Raw genomic sequence first — 15,695 nt, 5'->3', positions numbered from 1 at the left:
GTACCTTGCGATCCCAGGGCAATTCAGCCTCTTCCTCCTGCTCTGCTCCTACAGCTGGCAGGGCACCTACAAGGGATGGACGAAGCGAGACAGTGTGAGCATTCCTGGCACTCTGCTTTTCCCTGCCAGTCAAGCCCTGCCCCCAAATACGGGAAGCGGTCTGACATCAGGCCACATTAGTTGTCCTCATCAGCTCTTCCACACTTCAGGATCCTACCTTCTCCATCCAAAGCAAGTGTGGCCAGTGCAAAGTGCTCAGTCCTCGGAGAGCAGAATCTGCTGGGGACTGTTGTGTCTTGTGCAGCGCCAGCAGAAGCTTCTCCCGTCTTTTTACTGCCTGCGCATTCTGCCAGTTTCTTGCAAAGGCTACACGCAGAAAGAGAGAACATACAGGCAGTCAGATCCAAAACATCCTTGCCTAGTATCCTTGCTCTTGCCTAGGACAGCAACTGACTTGGAACCAGTTCAGAACTGTCTGTGTGCGGTGTCAATCTCCCCATGATGGTGGACCTGCTACACCACCAGGGATCTCTTTGAGAGTTTATCTAAAGGGACACTGGTAAGATCCCCACTGAAAGAAAAGGTGCCTCTTTCCTGGTCAGTGGAGTGGAACTGGGCTTAGCAACACAAGCGGGATTTCTAAGAAAGCCTTGTGGGTGGAAGTTCTCCTCTACTTCCAAATCCTCTCTTGACTTGGGAAGGTGATTTATGAGAAGACATCACCGAGCCCAGCTTCAAGAAAGGTCTGAAGATATCGTTAAGCCTTTGTGCATCTATCACAAAGGGTGACAAATCAGCACGGACACTGTGACAACTCAGCCGCTCTAACAGTGACGTAACACTGAAAGAAAAAGTGCCTCTTTCCTTTTCAGTGGTGTGGAACTGGGTGTAGTAACACAAGCAGGATTTCTAATTTTCATTTCATTAAAACTTCTGCAGCTACCGCAGAGGGTGACAAATCAGCACAGACACTCTGACAACTCAGCCGCTCTCAACTCAGCCGCTCTAACAGTGACGTACAAAACACTCACTCAGAATGTCCCGACCGGAGAGCATAATCCACAGCCGTATCGCAAGCAATGTTGGCACCGTAGGAAAGAAGTAGCTCTATTACATCCGTTTCCCCAGCAGAAGCGGCAAGCGTAAGAGCAGTCCTAAAGCATCCAAAAGGTGGTATGAAACATAGCAGCATTTGCAGGCTCTGTGTTGTTGTTATTCTAATCCCTGTTTCCTCCCCAAACAATTCCCTCCCCGATTCCTACAAGCACAGGGAAAGCAAAGCCACACACAGGGGAGTGCTGGAGGACTGAGGCTGGAAGGCACCTCCAGACAGCTCCTGGCCAGCCGCCTCCCCAGAGCAGACTCAGCCACGAGGCCAGAGCACGTTGCTCAAGGCTTCTTCCACTCTGCTCTTCAAAGCCTCATAGGATGGAGGCTGCTCAAACCCCTGGTGCCACCTGCTCCCCTGATTAACCTTCCTCATGCTGAGAGGGTTTCTCCTAAGCAGCTGTGGGAAGGCCTCTTGTTTCACTTGATGCCCATTGTCTCTTGGACAACACTGACTCTCCTTCTCCTGTTCATTCCAGTGACAATGCTAAGGAGAGCCACATGCACTTTGGAGCAATGCCTCACCTTCCAAAGAAATTTCGAGCACACACATTCGCTCCTTTTTGAAGAAGAAACTTTACCATCTCTTTATGATGGCTGGAGATGGCAAGAAGAAGCGGGGTATTTCTCTCCTGAAAGGATAAAGAATCCCCGTCAGAACAACCCAGACGAATTAAGTGCCTTTCCCAAAGAGCAGTGCTGCCCAGATTCAAAACTTACACAGTCCTTTGCTTCAAGGTGTGCACCATGCTCAACTAACATCTCTGCTACAGACGTGTTAGGAGCTGCGGCAGCCAGGTGAAGGGCAGACTTGCCTCTGTAACCTTCCAGGTTTGGGTCGGCACGGTGCTCTAGCAGAATCGCCACGCATTCTTCATGCTGGCTCTCCACTGCCTGCAAACAACACAAAGAAAAGGAAGGACTTGTGCCGTGTTTCACTCTGTCACAGCTACAGCAGCTTCCCAGTGCTGGAAGATAAGAGCGTCTTCCGAGATGAGCTAGTGTACGCCTATTACGTGCCGATTACAACTTTCATGTTTCTCTACAGGTCGGTGTGAAGAATGCGGCAAGACACTTGTCATTGGAAGCACAATTGATAAAGCCCCACTTAGAGCAGAGTAACGTGTTCCACATACCATCATGAGTGGCGATCTGCCAGTGTTGTCACAAAGGTTCAGCAGGCACTTCTCTTGCACCAGGAATCGAACAACGTCTGCATGGCCGTTCGCACAAGCAAGGTGCAGCGGTGTCCTAAAACCAAAATAAATTAGCTTTCCACAGGCAGGCAATGCCCCAAATCACTTCTGGCTGTGGAACACGCGCAGGGCCACAAGTCTCCACTTGCCAATGCCAAGCAGAACGTAAGCTTTGGAGGCTGTGGAACTCCATGAAGAGTGCGAAGTCAGTGTAAGTCTCCAAGTTTTTCCACAATCACTCGAGCGGCAGAAGGGCGGTGAATGCCCTGACGCTGATCACCCACAGGACAGGAGAGAACTGCTAATGCCCGAGCGGCTGCTAAACAACCCCACAGGGAGAGGACAGGGCAGTGGCGGTCGGCAGCACACCCTTCAAGCAGCGCTCGAGCCGCCCCAGCAATTCCAAGCAAAGCTGGATTGTTCCCCTCTGCCAGCTGAGAGGGAAAAGCCCTCTCAGTGATCAGCTCTTGAAGGGAATGACGACACGGGCTCCAAGATAGTCGAGAAATGGAGACCCTTTATTGTCCCAATGCCAGATCTTACATAGTTTTTCTGAGCCCCTCCACGCGCTGCACGTGGCTGGCAAACATAGTTACAGACTTCTGGTTGGTGCATTCCTTTTGATCACGCGTAGCCCTCTATAGGCCCGTCCGAGCCTAACAACTCCTCCTTAGTGGTTCCCACTTTCTCTTACTCTAGCCTGGTTACCACTCTATGCCTCTGAGTAACCTTCTTCTTAACCCGTCGCGCACTGCTGTATCAATCAGATCCAGTTTGTCACTGAACGGGTCACACCCATAAGCTCTGACCCAGGGTTCCAGAGGAGGCGGTGCCCTTGCTGCCGTGCTCCTGACTCTGCCCTGGGCTTCAGCCGTCTCTCTGCACGGGGCTGAAGGCTTTGCCAAGGGCTGGTAGGAGCATGTGCTCCCGACTATGTCCAGTGCCAGTGACTTCAGGGCGAGAGGCTGCCTGGCCGGACAACGCCCAGCCTCAGCCCTCCATCGCCTCAGCTCTTGCTGACACCTGCTGCAGAAGGAGGGTTGGTGCCAGAGCCGCGTACGCAGCGGCACCAGGCTGAAGCTCGCACGCCACGGGAGAGCGATCCCACCCCAAGCCTTTAAGCGCACCCCCCAGCCCCTCACCGCTTTGCCTGGTCTCGACGGTTTTTGCCTCGTTTCCTCAGCCACCAGTGCCGCCTCAGCCGGGCCAGGTCGCCACGGGCGGCCGCGCGGTGCAGCCCGTGCAGGCCCTCCTCTGGCAGCTGGTGGGCATCGCTGTCTCTGGACAGGGAAGTGCTGCTGGGCATCGGATGCTCCTGGCCCCGGTGGAGGAGCCCCAGGAGCCTCTGCATGCTGCAGCAAGGATGTGGGCACAAGCCCACCTGGGGCCACCAGAGCCCTGCGGGCCCTGCTTGGGTCCGACACGGACAGGCGCAGGGGCAGGGGAGCCGAGCCCCGAGCAGCGGCTGTGGCCTGGTGCTCCCAGGCAGGGCAGGGACGCACCGAGGCTCCCAGCCAGGGCAGCGCTGTTGCTCCCACAGCAGAGGCAACAGCACTGAGCACTCCTGCTGGCAGGGGTGCACATACACTGCGTCTCAGCGATGGTGGCACATTGTGTCACAATGGGCATCACCAGGGGCGTCACAAGTGTCCTCTTAAGTTGGAGGGCCACACCCCCCCACAGTCCAGCAGTGACTGCGGCACTTTCTGGCTCCTGCCTTAAGAGCTCTTTGTGCCTCAGTTGACGTTCTTCCGCAGCGTGGATGGGGATCTCGGGCCATGCGATGGGGCAGGGCTCCTCAGGAGGCATCGAGAACGTGCCTGGCTGGCAGGGGCACTGCATTACTTCCCTGTGGCCATGGTTGAGCTGGCACCTGCCCCAGTTGTACTGGGTCTGTCTGGGATGGAGTTAACATTCCCTGCGGCAGCCCATATAGTGTTGTTCTCTGCACTGGTACAGAATCATAGAATCATAGAATCATTAAGGCTGGAAGAGACCTTCAAGATCACTGGTCCAACCATCACCCTACTGTTAGCGTAGCAACCACATAACCACCAAGTGATTATATGAAGGTGCTTTATTCAGCGCTGGAAGCCGGGGCAGGTGCCCAAATCTGGCTTCAAGTCCCGTTACATCCCAGCTGTTATTTATACATTCAACATTACGTAAGGTATACATATTCATTACAGGTTGCAACATCAGCCTCGCATTCCATTCTAATTAGCTCTCCTCCCATTTGCGCATGCGTGGTGCTCTCTGGTGGTCGTCCGGGTGGTCGTCCAGATGGAGTAAGGAGTCTTCCTCTCTGCTAAACTTTTCACCTTTCTCACTCGACGCATGCTCCCTCCGCTCCTTGGTTCTGCTTCAACTCATTTCAGCATTTCCAGGCCCTTATCCAAGGTCAGGTTGTACCTGTTCCCTCCGAGGGTTCCCCTTCAAAGATTCATTTGACTGTTCAGTATACTCCCTAAGTTTCCCAGTATACATAGATTAATTGATAATATAAGTACATTTGGCAATGCTTAATTATACTTTAAGACCCATCACCTAAGAGACATTAATAAAACATCCATTCGATTCTCCCCAACACTAACACTACTACCAATGTCACTCACTAACCCACGTCCCTAAGCGCCAGGTCCAACCTTTCTTTGAACACCTCCAGGGACGGTGACGCCACCACCTCCCTGGGCAACCAGCTCCAATGTCTGACTGCTCTTTCTGAGAAGAAATGTCTCCTCATTTATAACCTTATCCTCCCCTGGTGCAACTTGAGGCCATTCCCTCCAATCCTGTCACTAGTTACCTGAGAGAAGAGGTGGACCCCCAGCTCCCCACACCTTCCTTTCAGGTAGTTGTAGACAGCAATAAGGTCTCCCCTGAGGTCTCTCCAGCTTTATAGCCCTTTTCTGGACACGTTCCAGGGCCTTGATGTCCTTCTTGCACTGAGGAGCCCAAAGCTGAACACAGTACTCAAGGTACAGCCTCACCAGAGCAGAGTACAGGGGAAAAATCACCTCCCTGGTGCTGCTGGCTACACTTTTCCTGATACAAGCCAGGATGCCGTTGGCCTTCTTGGACACCTGGGCACACTGCTGGCTCACGTTCAGGCGAGCATCGACCAACACCCCCAGATCCTTTTCCTCTGCACAGCTCTTGAGCCACTCTCCCCCAAGCCTGTAGCAAGAGTCTTTTTGTAGCAAGAGTCACTGATGAGCAAGAGTCATTTGCAGGTTCCCTTTAGATGTTCTGTGTGTAGCCTGTGGTATTTCCTTCACTAACTTCTGAAATGCTTGTAGTTGGAGGTGAAAACGTGTTCCTTCCTTAAGCATTCCCCTCTTATTGTGCGTTTCCCTGTTTTCACAGCTGAACATTATTACTGATCAGATGAAGGTGGAGCAGACGAAGTCCCAGTCCAGAAAACAAGCCATAGTTCTACCAAGATGGCAGTAGACTGCGAGCACTTGCCTTCTGCCCCGTAATTCGGGCAGTTTCCAGGCAGTGAGCAAGAGCAGCCATTGGCCCCGCCATGCCGGCAAGAATGCGGCGGTTCTGTGCACATAACAGCCTGCCTTTAATTCCAAGTTCTGTCACCCTCCTTGGTATTTAATAAACCATGTCATGTAGTGCAGGTCTTTGTCTTCTTCTCCCTTCCGGGCTTTGCTTCTCCCCTCCCCTACTCATTTGACCGTTCCCTCTAATTCCCGCCGCTGGCAGGGGCACAGCATTACTTCCGCATGGCTGTGGTTGATCTGGCAGCTGTCCTAGCTCACCCCCACACTCTCCCGGGCACAGGGCAGCACCGTACCCACATCCAGGGACAGGTCCCCCCTGACATCCAGCTCCTGCGGGGCCATTCTTCACTTGTGCTGCCACAGTGCTGTCGCTGGGTTGGTGACAGCGGCTGAAGGTGTCCCCGTGCTCCAGACCGTCTGGGTGCAGAGGGCCCTCCCCGAATTTGCCAGAGGAATGGCAGAAGATCTCTTCCTATAGGAGTATTGGGTTTGCATAGCAAGGTTTTATCTGCAGGGCACTGCAGGGGTAGCCTCTGAAACACGCGATATTTGGCAGGGAGCATAGTGCCTCTGTCTCTGCTGGGGACTATGCTGCAAACCAGATGCTTTTATGGCTGAGCATGCTGCCACTTGAAAAAGAACTTGAGAAAAAACACTTCCTCCAGGGAAGAGCACTGGGATGGATTGTGTTTACTCTATATTACCATCTCATAAATAAAATTCTACCAATTCTTCTAAGGTATCTGGAAGAAAACAGATACACCTAGCTAAAAATGCATTTTGTTCTCCATTTCTCCATTAAACGGTTGTGCTAATTAAGGAGATGCTCTCAAAATAGCTGCTCATAGAATTATGTTTTACAAGCTGGATTTACTTGGCTGAAGTTTCAACAAAAGTTTTTTTTTTTTTTAATTATTATTATTTTAGCTCTTCCTTCTACAGATCAGGTCTGAAACAACAGAGCACTGCTAATAAGCAACTGATAGAAGTGGCTGGTACATCAACCAGTTTGGTCAAAGAGAGCAATACTGCCAGAAGCAAATACGCTTGATAAAACTGTGAAGACTCATCCTAGAAAGGAAAATTAAGGCTTTAATAGCTATACTGTTATTAGTGATGAAAGAGAAGAAAGTATTTCAGAGGGCTGTATCTCCTCCCCTGGAAGTGGTACTATACTAAATATTTTCACTGCTAACGATAAGAAAATATGCACGCTATAATTAGGTTTTGATTGCCATCTCTTCACTTTTCACAAACTCAGACGCACGAAGCAGCTCGTAAGCACAGGGAGGAGTGCTGCCAGGCTTGGCCACCTTGGGTAACGTCCCCCGAGACAGATGACGTCGCACCAACCGTACCACGGCACTACTGATTAGGGAAGCTGAGGCGATTCCAGATAAGAAAGGGTTAAGAATGAAACAATTAAAGGAGAACAGAACATTAGGTGTAGGGCAGGAAGCAGATGTACGGACAATGTATCTCAAAATAGGACATACGGGCAATATATCTCGAACAAGACATTGGAATCCAAGATAAGAAAATAATGAGCAGAAGATTCGAAGAAAAAACAGTCCTTGCGGTTAGGAAGAAAGCTAATTCAGCAGAATCCTGACCAAGGGTGAAAAGTACACTGTGAGGAAGACTTATGGCCTTCCTCTCTGAGACCACCGACCACAGCTCGACGACCCCTGCCCAAGACCACTGAGAGGATCTGCGCAGGCGCAGGACACAAAAAAACTGATTAGCATGAGAAGCGAGAGTAGGCGGGGTTAGATAATGAATATGTATAGGCGTTAATAAAATATTAATCACTGTGATGTATAAATTTGGGACGGCTTTTCACTTCGGGATGCACGATAGGCGGAAAGATCCCCCGTGCATCCGGCGCCGTCAATAAAGAATAAATCACTTAAAGAAATTGGATTTATGATCTTTGAATCAATCTGGCACCCCAGATGGGACTTCTTCTCTGTCGGACCGCAGGACCCGCTGGGAACAGGACTCCCTAGGGTACCCCCGGGATTTCCCGGAGGGACTCCTCGACTCAACGGATCACTGCGGAGGCAGACACGGACCCCATCATTGTAAGTGATTATATTCTTTATTTTGGTTTATTTGGTTGACCGGTCAATTGGGGTCGTCTGTAAGTCGGAAAGTAAAAGTTTTCTGCAGGACGGCATTTGGTTTTTTGGAAAGCACTCAGTTGCTGTTGGGAAACAAATAACCTTTGCATGCGAGGTTAGTATTATGTTGTGTTTACATGTGGAACTTGACCTTGGCTATTGTCTTTGGGATTTTGATTATACTCTTTATAACGTTACTAGGATCTTGGTGTTATTGTGGAAAGCTGCCGGCTTGTATTGTGTAACAAGAAACATTCTGAACTGTAACATGGGGGGGCAGCAGAGTAGTGGGATTCCGAAGAAAAGCCCGTTGGGATGTATCTTGAGTCATTGGAAAAAATATAGGGGGATCCCCCGGTAGAACTGAAAATAAGAAAACGTTGATAAAATATTGTACTCAATGGTGGCCACTTTATAAGTTGGATTGTGAGGGAAATGGCCACTGAATGGAACCTTAAATTATAATACTTTACTACAGTTAATGTTGTTTCTAAGGAGAGAAGGAAAGTGGGATGAGGTGTCATACGCAGATATGTTTTTCACTTTGAGAAACCACCCGGAATGGCAGAAGGAGTGTGGAATTAACTTAGCCCCACAGGATCCTTTGATCCTGGCAATAGAAAAGGATATGAAGAAGGAAGGGGCAGGAAAAATGAAAAGATGTTGTTCAGCGTGCAGTATCGGGCAGAGATGTTTGAAATTGAATGAGTCAGAGGAGAGAATGGAGGATTATGTCCTCCCGCCCCAGATAATAGAACGAGGCGTGGGGGCGAGCTCAGGAAACGGCAGAATAGATAAGAAAAATGAGAGTTGGGGGAATGGAGACTTTACCCCGATCACGGCTCGAACCCGAAGTAAGGTCGGGCCCGTTATTCAAGCCCCGTTACGACAGGCTATGGGGGCTAACGGACCAGCTCGGATAAAAGTACCTTTCACAACTGCTGAGTTAGATTCGTGGAAGGAAGCTGTGAAAGGATACCGGGATGATCCAGAATCAGTGGCCCGGAGGTTTGAGCTGATTGGAAAGAATTTAGATCCCGATTGGAAAGATATAGAGATAATGCTGGCAGCATTATCGGAAACGGAAAAGCAACTGGTAATTAAGAATGCACAAACTCAAGTACAGACCCAGGTAACGTCAGGAGTTTTACCTGGAACTGTGGAGGTATATGTGCCCAGAGTGGACCCAAACTGGGACTATAATGATGAGGGTGATTATAGGTTATTATAAAGATATCAGGAATGGATTAGGATCGCCTTGGAAAGTGCGATACCAAAGTCTGTAAACTGGTCTAGGTTATATACCATAAAACAGGGGCAAACTGAGACCCCGTCAGAATTTCTCGATTGACTAAGGACAGCAATGCAAAAATTTACAACGATAGACCCCTCTTCTGAGGAAGGTAAAGTCCAGCTAGTATCATTGTTCTTGGGTCAGTCTGCGGACGATATAAGGCGGAAGCTTCAGAAAATGAAAGAGCCGGATGTGAGAGATTTAGAAAGGCTGGTGGAAGAGGCATGGAGGGTATTTAGGAATCGAGAAGGGAATGAGAAACAAAGGCTGGGTAGGGCTATTGCTGCGGCAACTGTTGCAGCCTTACAGAGGCAAGAAGAACCTTTTCGGGGAAAAGGAAGAGGGAATGGGATAAGGGGAAGGTCAGTAAAGCCTCCCCTGAGACCGAATCAGTGTGCATATTGTAGGGAAGTGGGTCATTGGAAAAGGGAATGTCCGAAACAACGGGAGAAGAACAGGTTGATGGTAGCTAGTGTATCTCCCGACCAATGAAGTGGACCGGGGGATTCTACCCTAGCAGATCCGCTGGTTAAAATTAAGCTAGGGAAATCAGGACAGGAAGTGGAGTTTTTAATTGACACAGGAGCGACTTATTCTGTGTTAAACCAGAAATTGATACCAGAGGATGAGGATTTTGTGACGGTGATAGGAGCTACAGGCCAGCACGAGAAAGCCTTTTTCCTAAGGCCTTTAAAATATAAGTTAGGGAAACAGATGGGAATACATAGGTTTTTATATTTACCAGGATCCCCGAAGTCTTTGCTGGGGCGAGATTTACTAGAACAATTAGAAGCGGAAATTGTCTTTGAAAAAGGGAAGGTGGGGTTAAAGGTGAGAGAAGAAAAGCTGATAACCGTGCTAAGCTTAACGCTGATACAAGAAGACCCCATCGGTAAAGTACCTTCGGAGATTTTAGACCAAGTTTACCCAGGAGTCTGGGCTACTGACATCCCTGGGCGAGCCAAAAATGCAGCCCCAATAGTGGTGAGATTAAAGCCAGGGGAAAGGCCAGTTAAGATTAAGCAATATCCCCTAAGATTAGAAGACAGGAAAGGAATTAAGGGGATAGTGGATAAGTTTTTAAAACATGGACTGCTGGTTGAGTGTGAATCTGAATATAATACTCCTATACTACCAATTAAGAAGCCAGATGGGAAGAACTATAGATTAGTGCAGGATTTAAGAGCTATAAATAAGATCACTGAAGATATACACCCTGTGGTAGCCAACCCGTACACATTACTGACTAAATTAAAAGATAATTTAGTTTGGTTTACCGTACTGGATTTAAAAGATGCCCTCTTCTGCCTGACTTTAGCCCCAGAAAGTCAGAAGCTTTTTGCTTTTGAATGGGAAAATCCAGACTCAGGACGAAAGGCTCAATTGACCTGGACTGTATTGCCGCAGGGATTCAAAAACAGCCCCACGATTTTTGGGAATCAACTAGCAAAAGAGCTTGAGGTTTGGGAGGCCCCAAACACCGAAGGAGTTCTGCTGCAATACGTTGATGACCTTTTGATAGCCACTGAGAATAGGAGCAGCTGCATGCAATGGACGATAAGTCTCCTTAATTTTCTGGGTTTGAATGGGTATCGAGTCTCTCAACAGAAGGCTCAGCTGATTCAGTCACGTGTAACTTACTTGGGGTTTGAGATTTCAGGGGGACAAAGGGAGTTAGGAACAGAACGGAAAGAAACTATCTGCCGTACCCCAGAACCACAGACCATTAAGGAATTACGAACTTTTCTAGGGATGACAGGTTGGTGCCGTCTATGGATTAATAATTTTGGACTAATTGTAAAACCCCTATATGACCTCATCAAGAATAACCAATCAAAATTGGTCTGGACGGGGGAAGCACGGGCTGCCTTTAAGAAGCTTAAATTGGAGTTAATGCGAGCACCAGCTTTGGGTCTACCGGACTTGTCCAAACCCTTTTGGTTGTACTCCTATGAGAGACAAGGGATGGCTCTGGGGGTGCTGGCACAGAAGCTGGGCCCCTACAGGAGAGCTGTGGCCTACTTCTCTAAACAACTGGATGAAGTAAGTAAAGGTTGGCCGGGTTGCCTTCGAGCGGTGGCCGCTGTCATCATGAATATACAGGAGGCTCGGAAGTTCACTATGGGACAGAAGATAACCGTGCTGGTATCACACACTGTCTCGGCAGTCTTGGAGCAGAAAGGGGCACACTGGTTATCCCCTCAAAGATTTTTAAAATACCAAGCAATACTGGTGGAGCAAGATGACGTAGAAATTGTGGTTACTAACATTGTGAACCCAGCTTCTTTCCTTAGTAACGCTCCTGACGAGCCAGTGGTCCACGATTGTATCGAAACTATGGAAACTGTGTATTCTAGCCGACCAGATCTCAAGGAGGAGCCCTTGGAAGACGCGGACGAATCATGGTATATTGATGGAAGCAGCTTTGTGAAACAAGGACAACGCAAAGCAGGGTATGCGGTGACGACCACTCAACAGGTAATTGAGTCGAAACCATTACCCCCTGGGACGTCTGCTCAGAAAGCAGAAATAATTGCCCTTACGCGGGCATTGGAACTAGCAGCAGGAAAGAAAGTAAATATCTGGACAGACTCTAAGTATGCATTTGGTGTGGTGCATGCACATGGGGCTATCTGGAAGGAACGAGGATTATTAACGGCCCAAGGAAAACAAATAAAATATGCTGAGGAGATTTTGAAGTTGTTGGAAGTGGTAAAGCACCCAGAGAAGGTGGCTGTTATACATTGCCGGGGACACCAAAAAGGAACCGCTGACTTCGAGGTAGGGAACCGATTGGCTGACCAAGAAGCAAAAAGGGTGGCCGGATTGGCTGAGGCAGAAGCGCTCACTTTAATACCAGACGGTAAAATACAAACTTTAGGTGAAGGACAGGAACCTAGGTACACACAGGAAGATCAAAAGTTAATTGGGGACCTGGGAGGAAAAGCAAGGAGTGATGGATGGGTATACCTGAAAGATAATAGGGTTGTACTACCCTCTAATTTAATATGGCCTATGGTCATGGCAGAACATAATAAGACTCATTGGGGAGCAGACACCTTATATAAAAATCTGAGTCGAGTCTTGGTGGGAAGAAATCTGTATACTACGGTAAAACAAGTAACCCAGCAATGCAGTATTTGTTTGCATCATAACCCTAATACAGAAAATAGGGTAAAGTTCGGAATAATCAGTAAAGGAAACTATCCAGGACAACAATGGCAGATAGATTTTTCAGAACTGCCAAGAAAAGGGGGGTATCGATACTTGTTGGTTTTGACAGATACTTTTTCCGGGTGGCCAGAGGCTTTTCCCTGTCGAACCAACAAGGCAAGAGAAGTGGTTAAGGTTTTACTGAATGAGATAATACCGCGTTTCGGAATTCCGGCAGCAATGTCCTCGGATAGAGGCTCTCATTTTTGTGCGCAAATAGTTCAAGAAGTAAGTAAGGTCTTAGGGGTAGACTGGCAACTCCATACCCCTTACAGACCACAGGCAAGCGGACAAGTGGAAAAGATGAATCATCTAATCAAACAACAAATAGCCAAAATAGGACAAGAGACTAATTTATCATGGCCTCAGTCTCTCCCTTTGGCTTTACTTAGAATTAGAGTAAAACCACGGACAAAGGAAAATCTAAGCCCTTTTGAAATATTATACGGAAGACCCTATCAGTTTTTGTTCAGCGGGGAGGACCTGACGCAACTGGGGTCGGGATACTTGGGTAATTATTTAATAGGACTCCAAAAACAGTTGGATCAAATATCTAAAGTTGTCTCAGGAACCAGGGCTAGAGGGCTGGACCAACCAATCCACCCCTTTAAACCTGGGGATTATGTGTATGTAAAAGCATTTGCAGGTCGCCCTTTGGAAGAAAAGTGGACGGGACCATACCAGGTGCTGCTGACAACACATACCGCCATCAAGATTAAGGAGCAAACGGCCTGGATCCGTTATTCGAGAGTGAAGAAAGCTCCAAAAGCCCCCTGGAAAGTAACGCTGGGTGACGGTGAACTGAAACTAAAGTTCAGTCAAGCGAAATGAAGACACTATGGTCAGGAGTATTTAGTAATGTAGTTAGCAGAAATTTAGCTAACAGAATTGTTTTATTTCTGTGGCTTATAGTTGTAATTGTGATTCAAGAATTGGAAGGTGCTTCTATGATGATAGAGAATGGTGGGTGGCCTTGGTCTGAAGCCGTAACCACGGAGGATAAGAGCATTAATGGAAAGTTAGCTGTTGTGGTTATTTGGCGAACAAATGGTGATCATTTACATGCATTATCAGAATGGCAAAATTTAGGGGAAGGGTAGGGTGGATACACCAAAGAACTGTAGGGGACGAAATTGAAATAGGGTGCCGAATGATTAATGGAACAGCCCACGAGAAAGCAACGGGGATTTTAGTAAAACCGACTTCCAAAAGTGGCCAACAAGAAGGTTGTATCCGCCCAGGTAAATTAGATTGTTGGTATAATTTTATATTAACACAGACTGTAGCAGTTAACTGTTTTTGGACTAATAATGGTCAAAAGCTCGAGATCAAGGAAGGCAAGAGCCTCATGATAAATTTTCTGTATAAGATTAGTAAGGATAACATTTCATGGGGCTTTGAGGAAATATGGAATAAGTTAACTTCATGGTTACCCAACTTTCAATAGTTAGAACAAGTTTTTACTGATCTGGTTATGTTATTGGTAGTAGGAATATTTGTATGTATGTCACTGCGATACTGCTAATGATAAGGGCATGCAATGCAAAAGAATTTGCATGGGGAAAAGAAAAGGGGGGATTGATTAGGGAAGCTGAGGCGATTCCAGATAAGAAAGGGTTAAGAATGAAACTATTAAAGGAGAACAGAACATTAGGTGTAGGGCAGGAAGCAGATGTATGGACAATGTATCTCAAAATAGGACATACGGGCAATATATCTCGAACAAGACATTGGAATCCAAGATAAGAAAATAATGAGCAGAAGATTCGAAGAAAAAACAGTCCTTGCGGTTAGGAAGAAAGCTAATTCAGCAGAATCCTGACCAAGGGTGAAAAGTACACTGTGAGGAAGACTTATGGCCTTCCTCTCTGAGACCACCGACCACAGCTCGACGACCCCTGCCCAAGACCACTGAGAGGATCTGCGCAGGCGCAGGACACAAAAAAACTGATTAGCATGAGAAGCGAGAGTAGGCGGGGTTAGATAATGAATATGTATAGGCGTTAATAAAATATTAATCACTGTGATGTATAAATTTGGGACGGCTTTTCACTTCGGGATGCACGATAGGCGGAAAGATCCCCCGTGCATCCGGCGCCGTCAATAAAGAATAAATCACTTAAAGAAATTGGATTTATGATCTTTGAATCACTACTCACAACTTACACTTTCTTACTGCAAGGTTTCGCCACTCTTCCCTACCTATTACTGAAGAAGATCCCCCAACCCCCTCTCCTTACACTGTGACATGCTCATTAAGCTCATCAGCGGCCCCACAATTAACCCACTCCGCACGCCGCTGCCGCAGCAGCCGTTGAGCGGAGCCCCCACGGCGCTATCACAAAATGGAGGCGGCCGCGGCCGGGCTGCGCATGCGGAGAGCCGCCCCGCGGCGGGCGGGCAGGGCGCGGAGCCGGGGGAAGCGCCGCCGGTTGCCTGTCCCTAACTGCCGCCCCCCCACCTCGGCATGAAGAAGATTTTCAGCTTCGGGAGGAAGAGGAAGGGGCAGCCGCCGCCTCCCGGCGGCGGACAGGTCCCCCCTGACATCCAGCTCCTGCGGGGCCATTCTTCACTTGTGCTGCCACAGTGCTGTCGCTGGGTTGGTGACAGCGGCTGAAGGTGTCCTCGTGCTCCAGACCGTCTGGGTGCAGAGGGCCCTCCCCGAATTTGCCAGAGGAATGGCAGAAGATCTCTTCCTATAGGAGTATTGGGTTTACATAGCAAGGTTTTATTTGCAGGGCGCTGCAGGGGTAGCCTCTGTGAGAAGAGTCCAGAAGATGCCCATGTTAGATAAGGGCCAGATTCCGTTGGCTCCAAAGGGACCTGATGCTGGCCAGAGATGAGCCAAAAATTGCTGTTTGTGCATCTGTGAAAGCATATTTAAGAAAGGGAAGACAAACAAACAAACAAAACTGTGGAACAACATCAGCTGGGAGAGGGAGGAGTGAGAACCAGCCCTACAGACACCAAGCTCAGTGGACAAGGAGGGAAGGAGGTGCTGCAGGTGCCAGAGCTGAAGTTCCCCTGTGGCCTATGGAGAGGCCCCCGATGGAGCAGGCTGTTCCCCTGCAGCCCATGGGTCCCACATGGAGCAGATCTCCACGCTGCAGCCCGTGGAGGAGCCCCCGGTGGAGCAGGTGGATGTGGCCTGGAGGAGGCTGCGGCCCATGGAGAGCCCCCGCAGGAGCAGGCCCCGGGCCGGAGCTGCAGCCCGTGGAGAGGAGCCCACGCAGGAGCAGGGGTTCTC

At 48.7% G+C, this 15,695-nt stretch overlaps 1 protein-coding gene and 1 long non-coding RNA gene across 2 annotated transcripts; one reads left to right on the top strand and one right to left on the bottom strand.

The window, feature by feature from the left end:
• Positions 1–12: 12 nt before the first annotated feature.
• Positions 13–14,726, bottom strand: LOC308186616 (uncharacterized protein). The gene is made up of 6 exons (XM_080608743.1): positions 14,689–14,726; positions 2,244–2,358; positions 1,828–2,001; positions 1,633–1,739; positions 1,032–1,154; positions 13–366 (listed from the first exon to the last, which is right to left on the bottom strand). The coding sequence occupies exons 2-6, from the start codon at positions 2,247–2,249 to the stop codon at positions 177–179; spliced, it is 600 nt and encodes a 199-aa protein (XP_080464869.1). The 5' UTR covers positions 2,250–2,358; positions 14,689–14,726; the 3' UTR covers positions 13–176.
• LOC308186617 lies at positions 2,500–14,576 on the top strand. Its single transcript, XR_013944141.1, has 3 exons — positions 2,500–2,514; positions 5,670–8,056; positions 10,554–14,576. It is a non-coding gene; the product is annotated as an uncharacterized lncRNA (long non-coding RNA).
• Positions 14,727–15,695: the final 969 nt, after the last annotated feature.

This window comes from Anser brachyrhynchus (assembly GCF_964034855.1).
Source record: "Anser brachyrhynchus genome assembly, contig: SCAFFOLD_414, whole genome shotgun sequence".
NCBI classification, from domain to species: Eukaryota; Metazoa; Chordata; class Aves; order Anseriformes; family Anatidae; genus Anser; species Anser brachyrhynchus.
This window is presented reverse-complemented; position numbering and strand designations above follow the sequence as displayed.